This window comes from Stegodyphus dumicola, chromosome 8 (genome assembly GCF_044657685.1).
Source record: "Stegodyphus dumicola isolate Sdum_Otavi_A_Nest chromosome 8, ASM4465768v1".
Classification (NCBI taxonomy): Eukaryota; Metazoa; Arthropoda; class Arachnida; order Araneae; family Eresidae; genus Stegodyphus; species Stegodyphus dumicola.
In genome coordinates, this window is record NC_140775.1 from 8,753,687 (window position 1) to 8,771,282 (window position 17,596).

General features: G+C 33.9%; 1 protein-coding gene and 1 long non-coding RNA gene across 2 annotated transcripts in view; one reads left to right on the forward strand and one right to left on the reverse strand.

Moving 5' to 3' along the window:
- Nucleotides 1–2,239: 2,239 nt before the first annotated feature.
- Nucleotides 2,240–4,624, reverse strand: LOC146995637 (THAP domain-containing protein 1-like). Its single transcript, XM_085822896.1, has 5 exons — nt 4,577–4,624; nt 4,533–4,544; nt 4,414–4,433; nt 3,637–3,835; nt 2,240–2,284 (listed from the first exon to the last, which is right to left on the reverse strand). Exons 1-5 carry the CDS (start codon nt 4,622–4,624, stop codon nt 2,240–2,242), a joined length of 324 nt encoding a protein of 107 aa, XP_085679022.1.
- An 816-nt stretch (nt 4,625–5,440) lies between these two features.
- LOC146995638 (uncharacterized) overlaps nt 5,441–17,596 on the forward strand; it is a 38,573-nt gene continuing 26,417 nt past the window's right edge. The window contains exon 1 of the long non-coding RNA XR_015042479.1: nt 5,441–7,461. This is a non-coding gene — a long non-coding RNA (uncharacterized LOC146995638). The remainder of the gene's footprint in view (nt 7,462–17,596) is intronic.

A 17,596-nucleotide genomic window follows, 5' to 3' on the forward strand; every position in this document is an offset into this window, starting at 1 on the left:
CAACATGCCCTGAGAGAGGCGAAATGTGTACGGAATATTTACCACACCCTGGAGAGTTACCTTTCAGAGCGAAAATTGATTCTACCGCATAACAGCGGTGTCATCCAGCAAGACCAAACCCAAGGATGTCCGCAAGGTTCCTGCGCAGGGCCGTTTCTATGGAACGTAACGTACAACATCATACTCACACAACCGTGGCCGGAACACACAAAAATAATTGCATACGCTGACGATACAGCTCTAATTGTGAAAGGAAACACCAGGGAACAGCTGCAAGCAAATTGCCAGGAATCCTGCAACCTCTTCCAGGAGCGATGCACAGCAATAAAACTCCAAATAGCTGAGACAAAATCTCAAATACTGCTGATTCCTAAAAAAGGGGGCACACTCGCACGCCAACCAAGAATAACGCTCAACGGCCAAAGACTCCGCATTAAGCGAGAATTAAAGTACCTGGTCATAACTTTTGATGATAAACTAAACTGGATCCCTCACGTGCTGGAGCTTAGGAAACGAACAGCACAGATTGCCCTCAAGCTCAAGTTGATGAATGGTTACAGATGGGGACTTAACCCCCATTTACTCAAGACCCTGTATATGACAGTCACTAAGAAAATAGTAACATATGGAGCTGCAATATGGGCCTCTCCGATGCAAGGACGCAAAATAAAATATCTACAGAGTATACAAAGGCCGTTCCTGCTCAACATTACTAAAGCTTTTAGAACATCTCCAACGAATGCACTCAATGTCCTGGCCGGATTGCCCCCTCTTTACATAAATGTGGAAAAAGAGGCAGCCTACCAGTTGGTGAAGCTGAAGCAGCTTAGCCGCCCTGCGGTGCTTGGTGACCATACTTTTACGGCAGATAACCTAGAACGGGAGTCCAATCGCCTCCACACACACCCGTCAACGCAAGGCCAAGGCGTGCACATTAATATTAAGCAAAACACAAGAGCTACGGACAATGATATCGTATTCTACACAGATGGCTCAAAAACTGACAAGAATGTTGGCTGTGCATACATCGCATTTCGGCAACAGCAACCAATACGCCAATGGAAAGGACACTTGGAATCCAGAAACAGTGTTTTTCAAAGCGAAGCCACAGCCATTTATCACGCAATAAACATTATTACCCAATATCGACATCAAAACAGTTTTATAATAACAGACAGTCTGTCAACATTATATGCTATATTAAATCCTATGCACGGCTCCACCATAATTGCAGCAATTCAAGAACAACTCTTTTTTCACAAGACCTTAAAAATCAACCTAGAATTGACAAAAGCGCATATTGGCAACCTTGGGAATGAGGCCGCAGATCGGCTCGCAAAAGAAGCAGCCCAAAATAATGATGCAGAGACACTGCAAATTCCATGGCCCACCTCATATCTAAAAAAGAGCTTGAAACAGGTCGCTTTCACACTGTGGCAAGAGGCATGGAACAACGATGAGACAGGACGACGTGCGTATGCGCATCTGCCAAAGGTTGAACCAGAACGCCTTATAGTAAATCCACAACTGGTCTACTATATTACCGGGCATGGCCCGTTCCCAGTCTACTTTGAAAGATTCGGCAAGACGACTACCTCCTTATGTTGCTGCGGTGAACTGGGAACGCCAGAACACTATGTCGAAAAATGCTCACTAACGGAGGATCTACACATCCCGTTCCCAGAGATAAACAGATTAGCCTTCAGCAGGTTCATAATTAAGCAGCGACATCTCAAACACAGCATTACAAAAATTGTTGACAAGCTTATGGGCTTAGGAACAGACCTATGCCAAGTGTAAACCATTTAAGAGTACTTAGTGCATCATGCAACATTCCCATACCAGCTAAAGGCTGGTATTATATACACTGGCAGCATTATATAATTGTAACTGCACATATGAATGGCTCTAACTTATTATGTATGCAGCAGTAGTATACAAGTACTTTGTCATCATAAAACGCAGTAATGGCAGCATCTGTAATCACAGTCAGCAGCATCATATGTACTATGTACAGATGAAATACCAAATGTATGCTTTATGTACTCCTATATTCTGCCACCAATGCACTATTATTTTCGTATTTTTGTAACGCCTGTCTGCAATTTCACTATACGTATTAAATTTGTAATGCGTATTTTCCCCCGGTATTTAATTCAGTAATCATGTATATAATTCACTATCTCGTATCAGTATAATCTCACCCTCTCTATGTTTCAATATCACCGAACTATGCATCTCAAGTCTGTAATTTATATACGCCATTATTACACACTCCTATATCCTGTCAGACATAAAACAAATGAAACACTATGTTTATAAGTAATAGAGAATGAGAATAAGTGGTCTGTTTCATCAACACAGAAATATACACTATACATGAAAGTAACAAAACTTGTACATGTCACATACAGTGCACTGTGTGTAATCTATGCATTCAATTATATATATGCAGCTGTATTGATTCATCAGTTTGTAGAGACATTAGGTATTTTTTTGAAAGCAAGCAAGATGAAAAATATGCAACGCCTTCACCGGGAATCAAACCGCAGACCTCTGGATACATATCACACCATGAAGGCATGCCAAGAAGGTGGGAGAAATACTTTATATACTCCCCCTTTTAAAGGGCGACTGGGGTTTTTGGGGGACTTAATCGCCAAATCCTGGTTGTGGAGAACAATCATCTAACACCCTTTTAGTTCGGGCGCCACTGTACAGACATTAGAATTTTACATTGGAAGCAAGAGCGATTGAAAAATTAGCAATGCCTTCGCCGGGAATCGAACCACGGACCTCTGGAATATGCGCCCAGTGTGCAGACCACCACACCAAGAAGGCGGGAGAAATACCTTATAAGTTAGGTGGAGTATGTGCAAACACACTAGAAATACTGCTACTTATACTACAACTACAATACATAATGAATTATCCACTTATTATAGAAGATGAAAATGAATTTTGAATTAAGTAGCCGAAAAAAAAATCACAGACCCTCTCACTAGAACACACAGAGTCGTAGCTAGGGTTTTCAGCGCACAGGGACAACTGAAGATTTCACGCCTCCTACTGCTCGCCAAGGATGGAAAAGGTTTAATTCTAAAATGTCGTAACATCAATTTGCCGCCCATTGGATTCTGCGCCCGGGAACAGATGCCCCCCTTGCCCCCCCTCTAGCTATGCCCCTGGGAACACAGAAAGAATGAACTAAAACAAACATGTTTAGAATTAGTAGATTCATTAAAATCTGACAAACAATGTGATGTGTTAAACAAGATTCTAAAGCCAGCACCACTACAACTAGAAGCGGCTGATATGTTAAATGCACAAGAAATACATTTCTTAAGGGCTAATAAAGATATTCCACCTAATAAAAATATAATACCCAAAAGATTCTCAAATACAAAACGAAAAGGGAACTGACAAAGTAACATCACAGAATGAAGATAATAATACAGTTCTAAAAATTACTTTGGATCACAAAAATTTTACACATAATAGCACAGAAGAAACTTAACATATCTAGTGAAAAGTACAGAAATATTTGATCTTTTGCAAATATCATTTCAGAGATAAACATTTACACAAATTCTTATTTAATTCCTTATTCTATGTAATAATAACAGAATAATGTACCTTCTGCAGGTGAAGTGGAAATGCTTTGAAGATATTAGGCACAGCATTTTCTCTCAGTCTTACACAGCATAATGAAGTTCTGTCAATCTGATCTTCAGAAAAATGATCCGAACAAAGTCGTGAATAGGAAGTTGGCATCCAATTCTCTCTTCGAACAGCTCGTATCCAAGCTGCTCTTCGTTCTGCATTTTTAGGAAACCTAAAATTAATAGCAGATAATTATCTAAAAAAATAGTCACAGGTTGCATTTTTTTTAAATGAAAATTTAAATAGAAGATCCTTTTCACAACTTAATAAAATAAAACAGATTTATGTGAATTCAATGATTTCAGTTTATGCGCATTTCATATTTATTAATCTCAAAGAAACTGCCTTTAATTAAGCTGAATTACAGAAATATACCTATACAAGTTTTTGGATACATCTTTCCACATGTTCAATAAATATTTTACTTAATTTTATCACTATACTGCCCAGAAATTTGTAAGTTTATGCAAAAAAATTTTAACAACAGAACAGTTTATCTTAACTTAAAAAAATGAATAACAATTAATATATAAAGAAAAGCATTGCTTAACACCTTTACAATTAATAAAAATAGTAACAATTGATTTCTTACTTTTCATGAAAGTTATAAAAGGAATTACCTAAAACATTCAAATTATACAATTTAAATCCTACCATATATCATTGTATCTTAAGGAACGAAGATACCAGCTATAAACAGAAACATTAAAATATATTTAACATTTTTTGATTGTAGTTATATTACATAACATGTTGTGATTATTTAACTCCTTTTTTTTCACATCTGGAAAGAAAACATAACATTGTGATATTTTTTAACATAGTTGCCATATTACATAAAAAAAGAAAATCAATACTTACGTGTGAAAAGTAATGCCCGGAATTTTTTTTTTTTTTTTTTTTTTTTTTTTTTTTTTTTTGAGAATCTATTTGTGCATCCATATGCAACACAAGCTGACATGCTTCAAAAAGAAAAGAAAAAAATGTTGCAATGACAGACTTCCTTGCAAAAGTCACGGTGATAACAGGAAGATGGCCGCCACGCTTCACCGTTTAAGTTGAACCTTCCCTCCTTCTATTCTAATCTCCTTAGTGAAAACATGTTTTGCCCCTGTGGCGACTTGCCTATTACAATGCTGCCAGTTTGGTAACCCATAACAATGAAAGACAAAATAATATTTATTCTATTCTATTGTTATGATTATTACGATCTGTCTCAATTATTGTACTACCTTAATAAAAATTGTATTACTACAGCCCCCTACCCCCTTGGGGGCCAAATTCTCAAGGGTAGGGGTCCTTGGGGGGTCGAACTTCTGAAACTGGTTTTTAAGTATTCATGTTCCATACATTTTAAAGCAAGACTCTTGTGTACATCTGTTTCTTCCTTATATGAAAAAACGTAAAAAACATTTTTGCCCTCCCCCCCCCATTGGGTGCCGAATTTTTAAAAATCTCTTCTTAAATGACGCCTTCAGTAGACAAGAAATGAGTTCCTAGCTTTTGATATCTGCATCTGTAATAGCTTTGGGCGATGATGTATAGATGAATGAATGAATAAATATCAGGAATTCTTTTATACACAAATCAAAATAATATATTATTTGATAGAAAATGAGAAACAACCAAAAATCAATATCAAACATGTAAATATGTATCCGACTTAAAAAGAAAAATACTGTAGAAAAACTAAAAAAAGAAATGAATTTGCACTGAGTAATGCGCAGCACTTTCGTAACTTTACATTCTTTGGCCAGCTGATTTCTTTCTGCATGCCGATCTCCCTGACATAAACACGCTGCGCGTGAATGCGCGCAAATGATCAGGGAGGAATCAGGAGGAAACTAGCATCTGAAGGGCTAGACGCTTGTGTAAGACTTCAATTTGTGCACCGTGGTTTTGCGTAATACTTCGAAATGTTATCAGTACCAAAGCTACTACTATACATACGGCTTTGGTTAATACGATGCCCAATTTAGATACCGCTTTAATCCATGTTATTAAAAGGACCTAAAATTTTACGTATTGTTCTGTATTTCTCTCCATGTTCAAAAACGTATTTTCTAACGATTCATGCAAGCTTGCAGCTAGTAGCATTTGCTGGCAAAACTGGAGATTGCATACCAGTTTCGCTTGTTTTGGTGCCTGTTTTGGAAATATCAACTCGTCCGTACATGCTAGTTGGCGCGTTTTCGAAAAATCATGAATTTGCCCAAAGGATAACTGAGCAAAAAATAGTATTCCTGTGAAACATATGTAAGTTATTATTTAAAGTGTTCCTTGAAACCATCCCATACCATGTCAATCACCTGTATAATATGTATTGACAGTTCAGTGAAGATGTTTACAAGTATCTGCATAAGACACCGAAAGCCGAAGTGAAATATGAATTTTTTTTAAACAAATGTTGTATATTCATGCAGAACATGAACATCCTGAGGTGTATTGTGGATTAAATTATATCAAGGCTGTCGATTGTGGATAATGTGCTTAACTTTTCAAGTTCTAGGAGATCTGTAGCAAATCATTTGGTGAAAGCATTGTTTTAAAAAGAGATCATGCCTAACGATGCAAAAGAAAAATGTCATGTGTGTACAGTATGTAAGAAGAAATTTAGTAACAAATATGGTTTAAATTTGCATATGCTTATTCACACGAAAGAGAAGCCTCATGTGTGTGAGGTATGTGAGAAGTCATTTAATCAAAAGGTTCATTTAAGCACACATATGCTTATTCACACAGGAGAAACACCTCATGTGTGTAAAGTATGTAAGAAGTCATTTAGTATCAAAGGTAATTTAAATGTGCATATGCGTATTCACTCAAAAAAGAAATATGTGTGTAGAGTCTGTAAGAAGACATTTGATCAGCAATCCAGTTTAGATGTGCATAAGCTTATTCACACAAATGTAAAACCTCATGTGTGTGAAGTATGTGAAAAGTCATTTAGCCGAATATGGGATTTAAACAAGCATAATCGTATTCACACAGGAGAGAAACCTCATGTGTGTAAAGTATGCAAGAAGGCATTTACTCAGAAATACACTTTAAAAATGCATATGTTTACTCACACAAAAAAGAAACCGTATGTTTGTAAAGTATGTAAGAAGTCATTTATTCAGAAGGGCTTTTTAAACTGGCATATGCTTATTCACACAAAAGACTAACCTTGTGAACGTAAAGTATGTGAGAAATTATTTAGTCACCAACTGTAATTTAAAATGTGCACGTGTTTATTTACACAAAAGAGAAACCTGATGTGTGTGAAGTATGTAAAGAAATATTTAGTCAAAAAGTAATTTAAATATGTATATGCTTATTCATGCATTAATCTGTGTCAAATATGTAACAAGGCATGGGACAAAAGGCTAATTTAAACTAGCATACTCATGCTGCAGAAGAACCTTATCTGTGAAGTACGTAAAAAGTCATTTATTAGAGAGGATGAATTAGACATGCATATTCAGATAAGTAAGTGATCTTAAATTATGATTATATCAAATTATTTTTGCGAACAAAGAATTTGAAGAAACATTTATTTATCTGCACAGAATGCATACTTCATGTTTCTGAACAGATGCTACATTAGTCAGAACCTTTATTTGCCATTGCAGTAAGACATTACACATGTGTAGTAGAAACCTCATTGTGTGAAGTCAAGATTGGTTCAACGACGGTAGATAGCCGAATTTAGGAATGGCATATTTCTTAGAATTTAGAGAGGTGCTCAGTGGTAATATTTAGGACTTCCATGAATTACAGCTGATGGCATAATATCTGTTGCTGATCCTGTGTGAGGTATGTAAATTTTCATTTTAGTAAATTAAGTAATAAACTATTTATTTGTTTTCACAACAGAAGAAACTATTTAGGCTGATCTTTAGAATATGGTAACTGGTAGTTTGGCGACATTTTGGAGGCGATAAAGGTTACTACCTGGAACTTTGGTAATAACGTGAGCAGTACTCAGTTCCGATTAGGCATTATTTTGTGTGAGGAAAATGAGAGATCATGGGATATGTCATGTGATATTAATGGACAAATTACGGTTCTTTAATCGGAAAAGGGGGGAAATCGGGGAAAAATCTGGAAATTTTGTATTTGGCTTTATTCTGTGTTGTGTGAAACAGTGTTCGTTAATTTTTGGATCCCGTGGCCCTAACTAAAGTGAATTCAAAATGGGTATTTAGTGGGATTGAAAGGGATAGTAATAAGTGTTTCTTTAAGGTTGGGCGAGATAGAAGTAAAGATGTTATTTATTTTACCTGGTACCTTGCTGTGAACTATAAGTATGATTTTAAAGATCCTGAAACAGGCGCAAATACGCTTGCTTTTTATTTAGTGGAGGAAATAAGAAAAGTTTATCGGACACGTAATCAAGATTCTGAAGAAGATTAGGTAAGTTAATATTTTTAATTATTTGAGGATATTATTTTTATGCATTGTTCTAAATGTAAGGTGGAAGTAAAGTAATTTGGTATTATTGGGAAAATTGTTATTAGCAATGATTTAGTTTAAAGTAATTAGGATTGTAAGCTAATTTGGTTTAATCCTAGTATCCGGTGCACACGAGATTTGGCTGCTTTTGGCGACTTTATGATGAGCAGTAAAAACGGGACATAAACGATGAGTAGTAAATGGGTCATTCAAAGAATATATATAGTTATATATAGTATATATTATGTATTTGGCTCTAGTGTAGAATTGGGTGCCCCTTCAATTAGCAACAATTTTTTGTAAAATTTTGGCGATGAAATCGTACTTCTAATTACCATGATAGTGTAACTTTGCTTTAGCATCCTGATTTTTTTTAAATAAAAATAGATTGATGTGTACATGGACAAATTTAAACAGTGCGCAATGCCTAGTTTGTGCAATTCTGGGATTTTTTTTAAGTGAAAACAGATCGATGTGTACATGGACACACAGTTTATGCAATTCTTTGACATTTTATTTTGGTTTTGTGTACCGGCCATCTTGAAATTGTGTCTTCCTGACGCTGATCTTGCCGTCAAAAAAGAATCTCCAAAAAACAAGGGGCACCCAATTGTAAACTTTTACCATGTATTTACACACATAGTGTATAGTCAAAGAATCTTTGGTATAGTATATAGACGTTCTTTGGATCATTTTTGGTGTTGGCGATAATTTTCAAAATCACACCAAGGCTGCACCGTATACTAGGATTTTACCGCTAATTTTTATTAATTTAATGTATGTGCTTATTTATATTTTAAGTAGTGTTTTTGAATTTAATTATATTTTAATTAAATGATAGTTATTTTGTGAAATTTATGTTTGTAGGAATTTGGTATACGTTTTAGTTGAAGTAAACGTGCATGGAAATAATTTAAATATTTGACACTAAGTATTTGTAATGTTTGCGGTATGAATTCGTTGGTGATGTTTATAATATAATAGATAATTTAGAGGTAAAAGTTTTTGGATATTTTATTTATTTTATACTTGGAAATGTTCATATTTGGAAAGGGTATATACTTTTTCGGGTTTAATCCTAGTATCCGGTGCACACAGGATTTGGCTGCTTTTGGCGACTTTATGATGAGCAGTAAAAACTTGACATAAATGATGAGTAGTAAATGGGTCATTCAAAGAATATATATAGTTATATATAGTACAGTCAAAAGTCGTTAATCCGGACTCGTCGGGACTTCGGCGATTCTGGATTATCGATTTTTCCGGATTATAGATCATCAGTTTAAATCTCGTAAGATGGCATGCAGAAATTCTAAAATTAAAAATATGAAACCGTAATTTATGAAATAAAGAACAATTATGATCTAAAGGGTATCAAAAGTTGCAAAAAGAAAAAGCTTAATACTTATTTGTTTACTTTATTAAACATTTCTTTCAATTTAAGTTTTGCTTCGTTTCATGTGATAATACTTTCTCTTTAATTCTATTAAACAGACATAATTTCTTGTTCAGTTACAAAGTTCCGCTGTTCAAGTCCTATAATTGCTGTGTTGAAAACACCGACTAATTTGTCAATCGAAATTTTTTCGTTTTCAATAACCTCTGTTACTTTCTTCACTATCGAAAGCAAATTATAATGACGAGGAACTTGTTTTAAATCATATCAAAGACGGAGCATATTGAGATGAAATACTACATTTGGTAAGGAATTATAAGCCAAATAAAATAAAAACATCTGCACTGAAGATAAGGATAGTGCTGACAGATCAACTTCCAATTCATTACGCGCCTGCAGCGGCGACCCCCCCCCCCCCCGCCGAGCAGCGTGAAATTGATAAACAGATTTCCTATTTCAAAACATACTTTCGCTTTAGATCCTTTACATATTAACAAATATATATCGGAAATTCTATTTGATATAATCGAAAGTTTAAGCTTACTTTTATAAAATTGCTCTTACAGTCTGCAAAAAATAATAAGCCGGATCCAATTCGAAAATTAAGGAACAACGCAATCATCAACATTAACTGAAATAGATAATGAGATAATTTTAGCTTATACGTTCGTTATACATAAAACGCGCACGCGAAAACGTATTCTGCACTTGCGCACACTCATATGCGCAGTCGTAAAAGGTCTTACGCGCAGGCGTAAACGCCTATGCGCATGTGTCAACGCGATGCATGCGCAGAAAGTTTTTAGTTTTGAGGTCCGGATTATAGATCATTCCGAATTATGAGTGTCCAAATTAACGACTTTTGACTGTATATATTATGTATTTGGCTCTAGTGTAGAATTGGGTGCCCCTTCGATTAGCGACAATTTTTTGTAAAATTTTGGCGATGAAATCGTATTTCTGGTTACCATCATAGTGTAACTTTGCTTTAGCATCCTGATTTTTTTAAAATAAAAATAGATTGATGTGTACATGGACAAATTTAAACAGTGCGCAATGCCTAGTTTGTGCGATTCTGGGATTTTTTTAAGTGAAAACAGATCGATGTGTACATGGACACACAGTTTATGCAATTCTTTGACTTTTTAATTTGGTTTTGTGTAGCGGCCATCTTGAAATTGTCTTCCTGACGCCGATCTTGCCATCAAAAAATAATCTCCAAAAAACAAGGGGCACCCAATTGTAAACTTTTACCATGTATTTACACACATAGTGTATAGTATGTAGACGTTCTTTGGATCATTTTTGGTGTTGGCGATAATTTTCAAAATCGCGCCAAGGCTGCACCGTATAATAGGATTTTACCCTTTATCGTTATTAGGTAATTTCATATATGTTCTTTTTAACGGGTTTAAAGATTCAGAAAATTGTCATGCATTTTCGTGAAATTTTTCTAATTTATGAGAAAAAAGGAGTGTACGTGGATATGGTGAAAGTGTGCGCAATGCTATTTTTGTGCAATTCTGGGATTTTTTTTTTTAAGTAAAAATAAGTCGACGTATACATGGTTTAGTGATATTTTAATTAAATGATAGTTATTTTGTGAATTTTATGTTTGTAGGAATTTCGTATACGTTTTAGTTGAAGTAAACGTGCATGGAAATAATTTAAATATTTGACACTAAGTATTTGTAATGCTTGTGGTATGAATTCGTTGGTGACGTTTATAATATAATAGATGATTTAGAGGTAAAAGTTTTTGGATATTTTATTTATTTTATATGTGGAAATGTTCATATTTGAAAAGGGTATATACTTTTTCGCGATCAGGTAATTTCATATATGTTCTTTTTACCGGGTTTAAAGATTCAGAAAATTGTCATGTATTTTCGTGAAATTTTTCTAATTTATGAGAAAAAAGCAGTGTACATGGATTATATACATGGTACATGGATGGGTATAGTGAAGAGTGTGCGCAATGCCATTTTGGTGTAATTCTGGGATGTTTTTTTAAGTAAAAATAAGTCGACGTGTATGTGGTTTATGTGTATGTGTTATTTTGAAAAACGCGTAAGGAGTATGGTATTGTGCACTTTTTCCCAATTTTGCAGTGAATATTTGTCATGATTAAGCAGTTTTGTTAGATAAAATTTCTAGCATAAGTGTAATTCGGCTAGTAGATTGTTGGAAGAAGTGTTCAGTAGATAAAAAGAAAAGAAACATGTCTTTACTTCGTGAAGACAAAATGGCAGCGGGAAAAAAAAAATAGAGGGTTGCTGTAGGAGAGTTGGTCGCCAAATTTTCGCCAAAAAATCGCCAAGTTACCATAATGTAAAGATCAACCACTATTGGCGCAAGATAAATATATCATTTTTAATATACTGAGTTAAGGAAATAGTTGCTTATCCATCAACTCCTCCTATGAAAGAGAGGTTTAAAACAGCATTGCGAATGAAATAAACAAAAATATTGAAGTTATCTAGGTATTTAATTAATAAATTCTAAAATTGTTTTCGGTTGTATATCTTAAATGGTATTTGCACTAAAAATAAATTAATATATATGCAAAAAGAATTTTGTAAGTGCCGCTAAATACCTGTTAATGAAACAATTTGTAATTAAATAGCCTAACAATTTTTCATATACAGTGCGCAAAAAGAAAAAAGGATAGTTCTATATCTCCCGTTCTACTGGGCCGATTGACGAAATTCAAGTTGCATTCTTCATGTCTCAAAAGCGCGACTTAGGATATATTAGATTTATATATAGCTCTATTCTGACATAGTTATTTTGACACAAAATCGGACTTTTTCTGAAATAACAGATAAATTTTTTTCCATATTTCGATTTTATGACTCAAATTATGCTCAAATATGAAATTTTGTAAAATTTGGTGTGAAATTTACGGAGAAATTTACAAATTTATGACACTTTTTTTTTTTTTTTTTTTTTTTTTCAGTTTAAGCCAACAATAGTTCACTTGGCGAACTTCTTAATATAGGCAACCTATTTTTCCTTTTCCCTGAAAAAAAAAAAAAAAAAAATAACAATGTTCTTTCTTTCAAATAATGTTCTTTATATTATATTTTTATGTTATTATTTTAAATATTTATTTTTTCTTTTTCGAATTTCATTTTAATTGTTTAAGTTGCATGGTTTCTTTTGAATAACTGTTTTAAAAATTTCTATTTACCCATTCGAACTGCATAGTTTAAATATAAGGTGCATTCAAATAGTTTTCTTTATAATTTATTTATTTTTGTGATCACAGTTATTTTTTTAGGTAATTTTTAGACTTTTATTTTAATTGTTTGTGTTGCTATTCAAATTTACTATTTTTTCATTCAAACTGAGCATTTTAAATATATTTATTAATATACATTTTTCAGGATTTTATTTTATTTATTTGAATTGCGTTTCAGTTGATCTTTGGATTATGGTAACTTGGCGATTTTTTGGCAAAAATTTGGCGACCAACTCTGCTACAGCAAACCTCTATTTTTTTTTCCGCCGCCATTTTGCCTTCACGAAGTAAAGACATGTTTCTTTTCTTTTTATTTACTGAACACTTTTTCCAACAATCTACTAGCCGAATTACACTTATGCTAGAAATTTTATGTAACAAAACTGCTTAATCATGACAAATATTAACTGCAAAATTGGGAAAAAGTGCACAATCGCAAACTCCTTGTGCGTTTTTCAGAATAGCACATACACATAAACCATTTACACGTCAACTTATTTTTACTTAAAAAAACATCCCAGAATTGCACAAAAATGGCATTGCACACACTCTTAACTTTATCCATCTACACTGCTATTTTCTCATAAATTACAAAAATTTGCACGAAAATGCAAAAAAAATTCTGTGAATCTTTAAACTCGGTAAAAAGCACATATATGAAATTACCTGATCGCGAAAAAGTATATACTGTTTCCAAGGATGAACATTTCCACATATAAAATAAATAAAATATCCAAAAACTTTTACCTCTAAATTATCTATTATATTATAAACGTCACCAACGAATTCATACCGCAAACATTACAAATGGTTACTAAGTGTCAAATATTTAAATTACTTCCATGCACATTTACTTCAACTGAAACGTATACCAAATTTCTACAAACACAAAATTCACAAAATAACTATCGTTTAATTAAAATATCACTAAACCATGTACACGTCAACTTATTTTTACTTAAAAAAACATCCCAGAATTGCACAAAAATGGCATTGCGCACACTCTTCACTATATCCATGTACACTGCTTTTTTCTCATAAATTAGAAAAATTTCACGAAAATGCATGAAAATACTCAACGTATTCTACTCAAACGTATTCCAAAATACTACAAACATATAACTCACAAAATCACGATCATTAAATTAAAATATAATTAAATTAAAAAACACTACTTAAAATATAAATAAGCACATACATTAAATTAATAAAAATTAGATTAGAATCCTAATTACTTTAAACTAAATCATTGCTAATAACAATTTTCCAATAATATCATATTAATTTATTTACTCCTTAAATTTAGAACAATGCATACAAATAATATCCTCAAATGATTAAAAATACTAACTTACCTAATCTTCATTACGTGGCACGCACACTTCCACGATTTCACATATCACACAATGAAGCTTAATACAAAATAATATAGTACCACAGTTTTCCAAATTCCCCCCCTTTTCCGATTAAAACTGTAATTCGTCCATTAATGTCAAATGACATATCTCATGATCTCTCATTTCCCTCACATAAAATAATGCGTAATCGGAACTGAGTACTTCTCACATTATTACCAAAGTCCTAGGTAGTAACCTTTATCGCCTCCAAAATGTTGCCAAACTACCAGTTACCATATTCCAAAGATCAGCCTGCGTTTCTTTCAGAAGAATACTTTGTGTCCCAGACTATGATGCATCTGAAAACTGAATACAGTACAAAGTCTTTAATCCGGATGTCCGTAATCCGGAATGATCTATAATATGGACCTCAAAGCTACAAACTTTCTGCACATGCATAGCATTTACGCATGCATATAATACCTTAACGCATGCGCATAATATGTTTACACATGCATGTTTAATGTATAACAGACGGTATAAGCAAGGCTAAAATGATCTAATTATCTATTTCAGTTAATGTTCCACATTGCGTTATTCCTTCATCTTCTAATTGGATTCGGCTTATTATTTTTTGCAGACTGTTAAAGCAATTTTATAAATTATGTCAAAAAGAGTTTCCAATTCTGGAGCTGCTAAAGGATCTACAAAGCGAAAGCATGTTTCAATGTCCATCAAACAAAAAGTGGAATTGCTGCAAAAAATGGATAAAGGCATTAAGAAAGTGACAGAGAGGTTAGTGAAAAAGAAAAAATTTCGATTGACAAGTTAGTCGATATGCTCGGCACAGCAATTACAGGACTTGGAACAGCGGAACTTTGTAACTGAAGAAGAAATTATGTCTGTTTATAGAATTAAAGAGAAAGTATTATCACGTAAAATGAAGCAACTTAAACAACTTACATTGAAAGAAATGTTTAATAAAGTAAACAAATAAATATTAAGCTTTTTTTATTATATATTTTGATATTCTTTAGATCATAATTGCTGTTTATTTCATAAATTACGGTTTCATATTTTTAATTTTACGAGGGCTATCCAGAAAGTAGATTACGTTTTGGAATAAAAAAATAAACAAAGTATAGGAAACAAATTTTATTATATACAGATGAAAGCCACACTCAAATACTACTTTTCTACATAGTCACCATACAAATTAAGGCATTTATCGTAGCGATGTACGAGCTTGGAAATTCCTTCGTCGAAAAATTTGGCCGCCTGCGCCTTCAACCACTTCGTTACCTCTTCTTGCATCTCTTGGAATCCATCTTGCACAAAACTTGTGGTAACCAAGCTTTTCGCTGATGATTTCGTGCAACAAACTTCGCGAAATTTGTGGAAAACTCAAAGAAAGTTCCGTTATTGTGAAATTTCGATTTTCACGGACTTTAGCATCAACTTTTTCGAGAAGTTCGGCGGTCACTATGCTGGGTCTCCCACTTCGATCTTTGTCGTGAACATTGGTTCGGCCATTTTGAAATCTTATGACCCACTGACGCACTCCACCTTCAGTGATAATGTTGTCCCCATACACTTCACGAAGCTGCCGATAGATTTCTATCGGTTTACAGTTTTTTGCAGTTAGAAACCTTATTACTGAGCGCACCTCGCAGCTCGCGGAATTTTCAATTAACGCAGACATTTCAAACCGTCACAGTATCTGAACGGAGCACAGCACGAACCTCTCACTAGCACGGCTAGATGCAGACTGAGCTGCGCAATGCTCTGACCCCAAGATGGCCGCGCTAGCCCCGCCCTTAGTGGACACAGACGGAAACGTAATCTACTTTCTGGATAGCCCTCGTATAATTTCTGCATGCCATCTTAGATTTAAATTGATGATCTATAATCTGAAATCGAAGTGCCGACGAGTCCGGATTAAAGACTTTGTACTGTATATTAAAAGAGAAAATACAGTAAAGCACAGTTAACACGCCTTTCAATTTTCCGTTCAGAAAAGATATATAAATAAGAGAGAGATATATCTGACAGTTTAATTTAGGATTGCTTTACACAATTTTATCATCCTACATTTAGTTTCTTAAAATATTATTCATATTTTAGTCAAATATTTTATTTTTGAAATCGCAAGAATCAAATATCATAAGATTAAAAAGTTTTAAATAAAAAAAAAAAAAAAAACTAAATTTTATGCAAAAATTTATTCTTTTCTTCTTAATGGCTTGCTTTTTTTCTTCAGGCATTCTGCAAGTATATTAAAAAGCATCCATGTTTTCGAAACGTCTTGATATTTCTGACATTCATTTTAAATAAATTTATCGCCTTTCATTCCATACAGCCAGCGACGGCTGAGCGGTAAAAATCACTGAAAACTGGTAGTTTGCTCCGGGGTTCGAAAATGGGCTGATTGCACGGGTGTTTTTATGGTATTTCTCATTATAATGTGTATGCGAGCTGGTTTCCCATAGAAAGTTCTTCACGAAGGCCTTTTAGGGCAGATAGCCCTGCTTTGCCGTAACTTAATAATCCAATTCAATCCATTTCATCAGTACTTGGTGTAAACCTTTATCAGTCTTTAGAGGCTAAGCATTTTAAGGCATGAGATGAAAGGAAAGACTGGTTTCCTCAAGAGGGAAAACGTCTTTAGGTGACATCCACATACATCACTGGATAAATTCATGAATATTCAAATAATTCGACTAAGAAATCATGGGATTCTCCATTTATGATGATATGATGTTCTATAATGTAATTTAAATTTATACAAACATATAGTTGAAAACCAGTCGCTCTTCATTTTAATCTGCAATGATATCGTTTTTGTCTTTTCCTTTAGCACAAGCTCATTTGATGGTACAGTCAAAAGTCGTTAATCCGGAATCGTCGGGACTTCGGCGATTCCGGATTATAGATCATCAGTATAAATCTGGTAAGGGCTAATCTTTGGAATATGGTAACAGGTAGTTTGGCGACATTTTGGTAAGGCGATAAAGGTTACTAGCTAGGACTTTAGCAGTGTACATGGATAAAGTCAAGAGTGTGCACAATGCCATTTTTGTGCAATTCTGGGATGTTTTTTTAAGTAAAAATAGGTCGACGTGTACATGGATACCGTGTATGTGCAATTCTTAAAAACGCGGCAAGCAGTTTGCGATTCTGCACTTTCTCCCAATTTCGCACCTAATCTTTGTTATGATTAAGCACTTTTGTTCCATAAAAGTTCTAGCATAAGCATAATTTGGCTAGCAGATTGTTGGAAAAAAATGTTGAGTTAAAAGCCTTTACTTCGTGAAAAGAAAATGGCATCCAAACAAAAACTAGCAGGTTGCTGTAGCAGGGTTGGTCACCAAATTTTCGCCAAAAAATCTCAAAGTTGACATAATCCAAAGATTAACCCTGGTAAAATAGCATGCAGAAATTATAGGATTAAAAATATGAAATCGTAATTTATGAAATAAAAAACAATTATGATCTAAAGGGTATCAAAATTTACAAAAA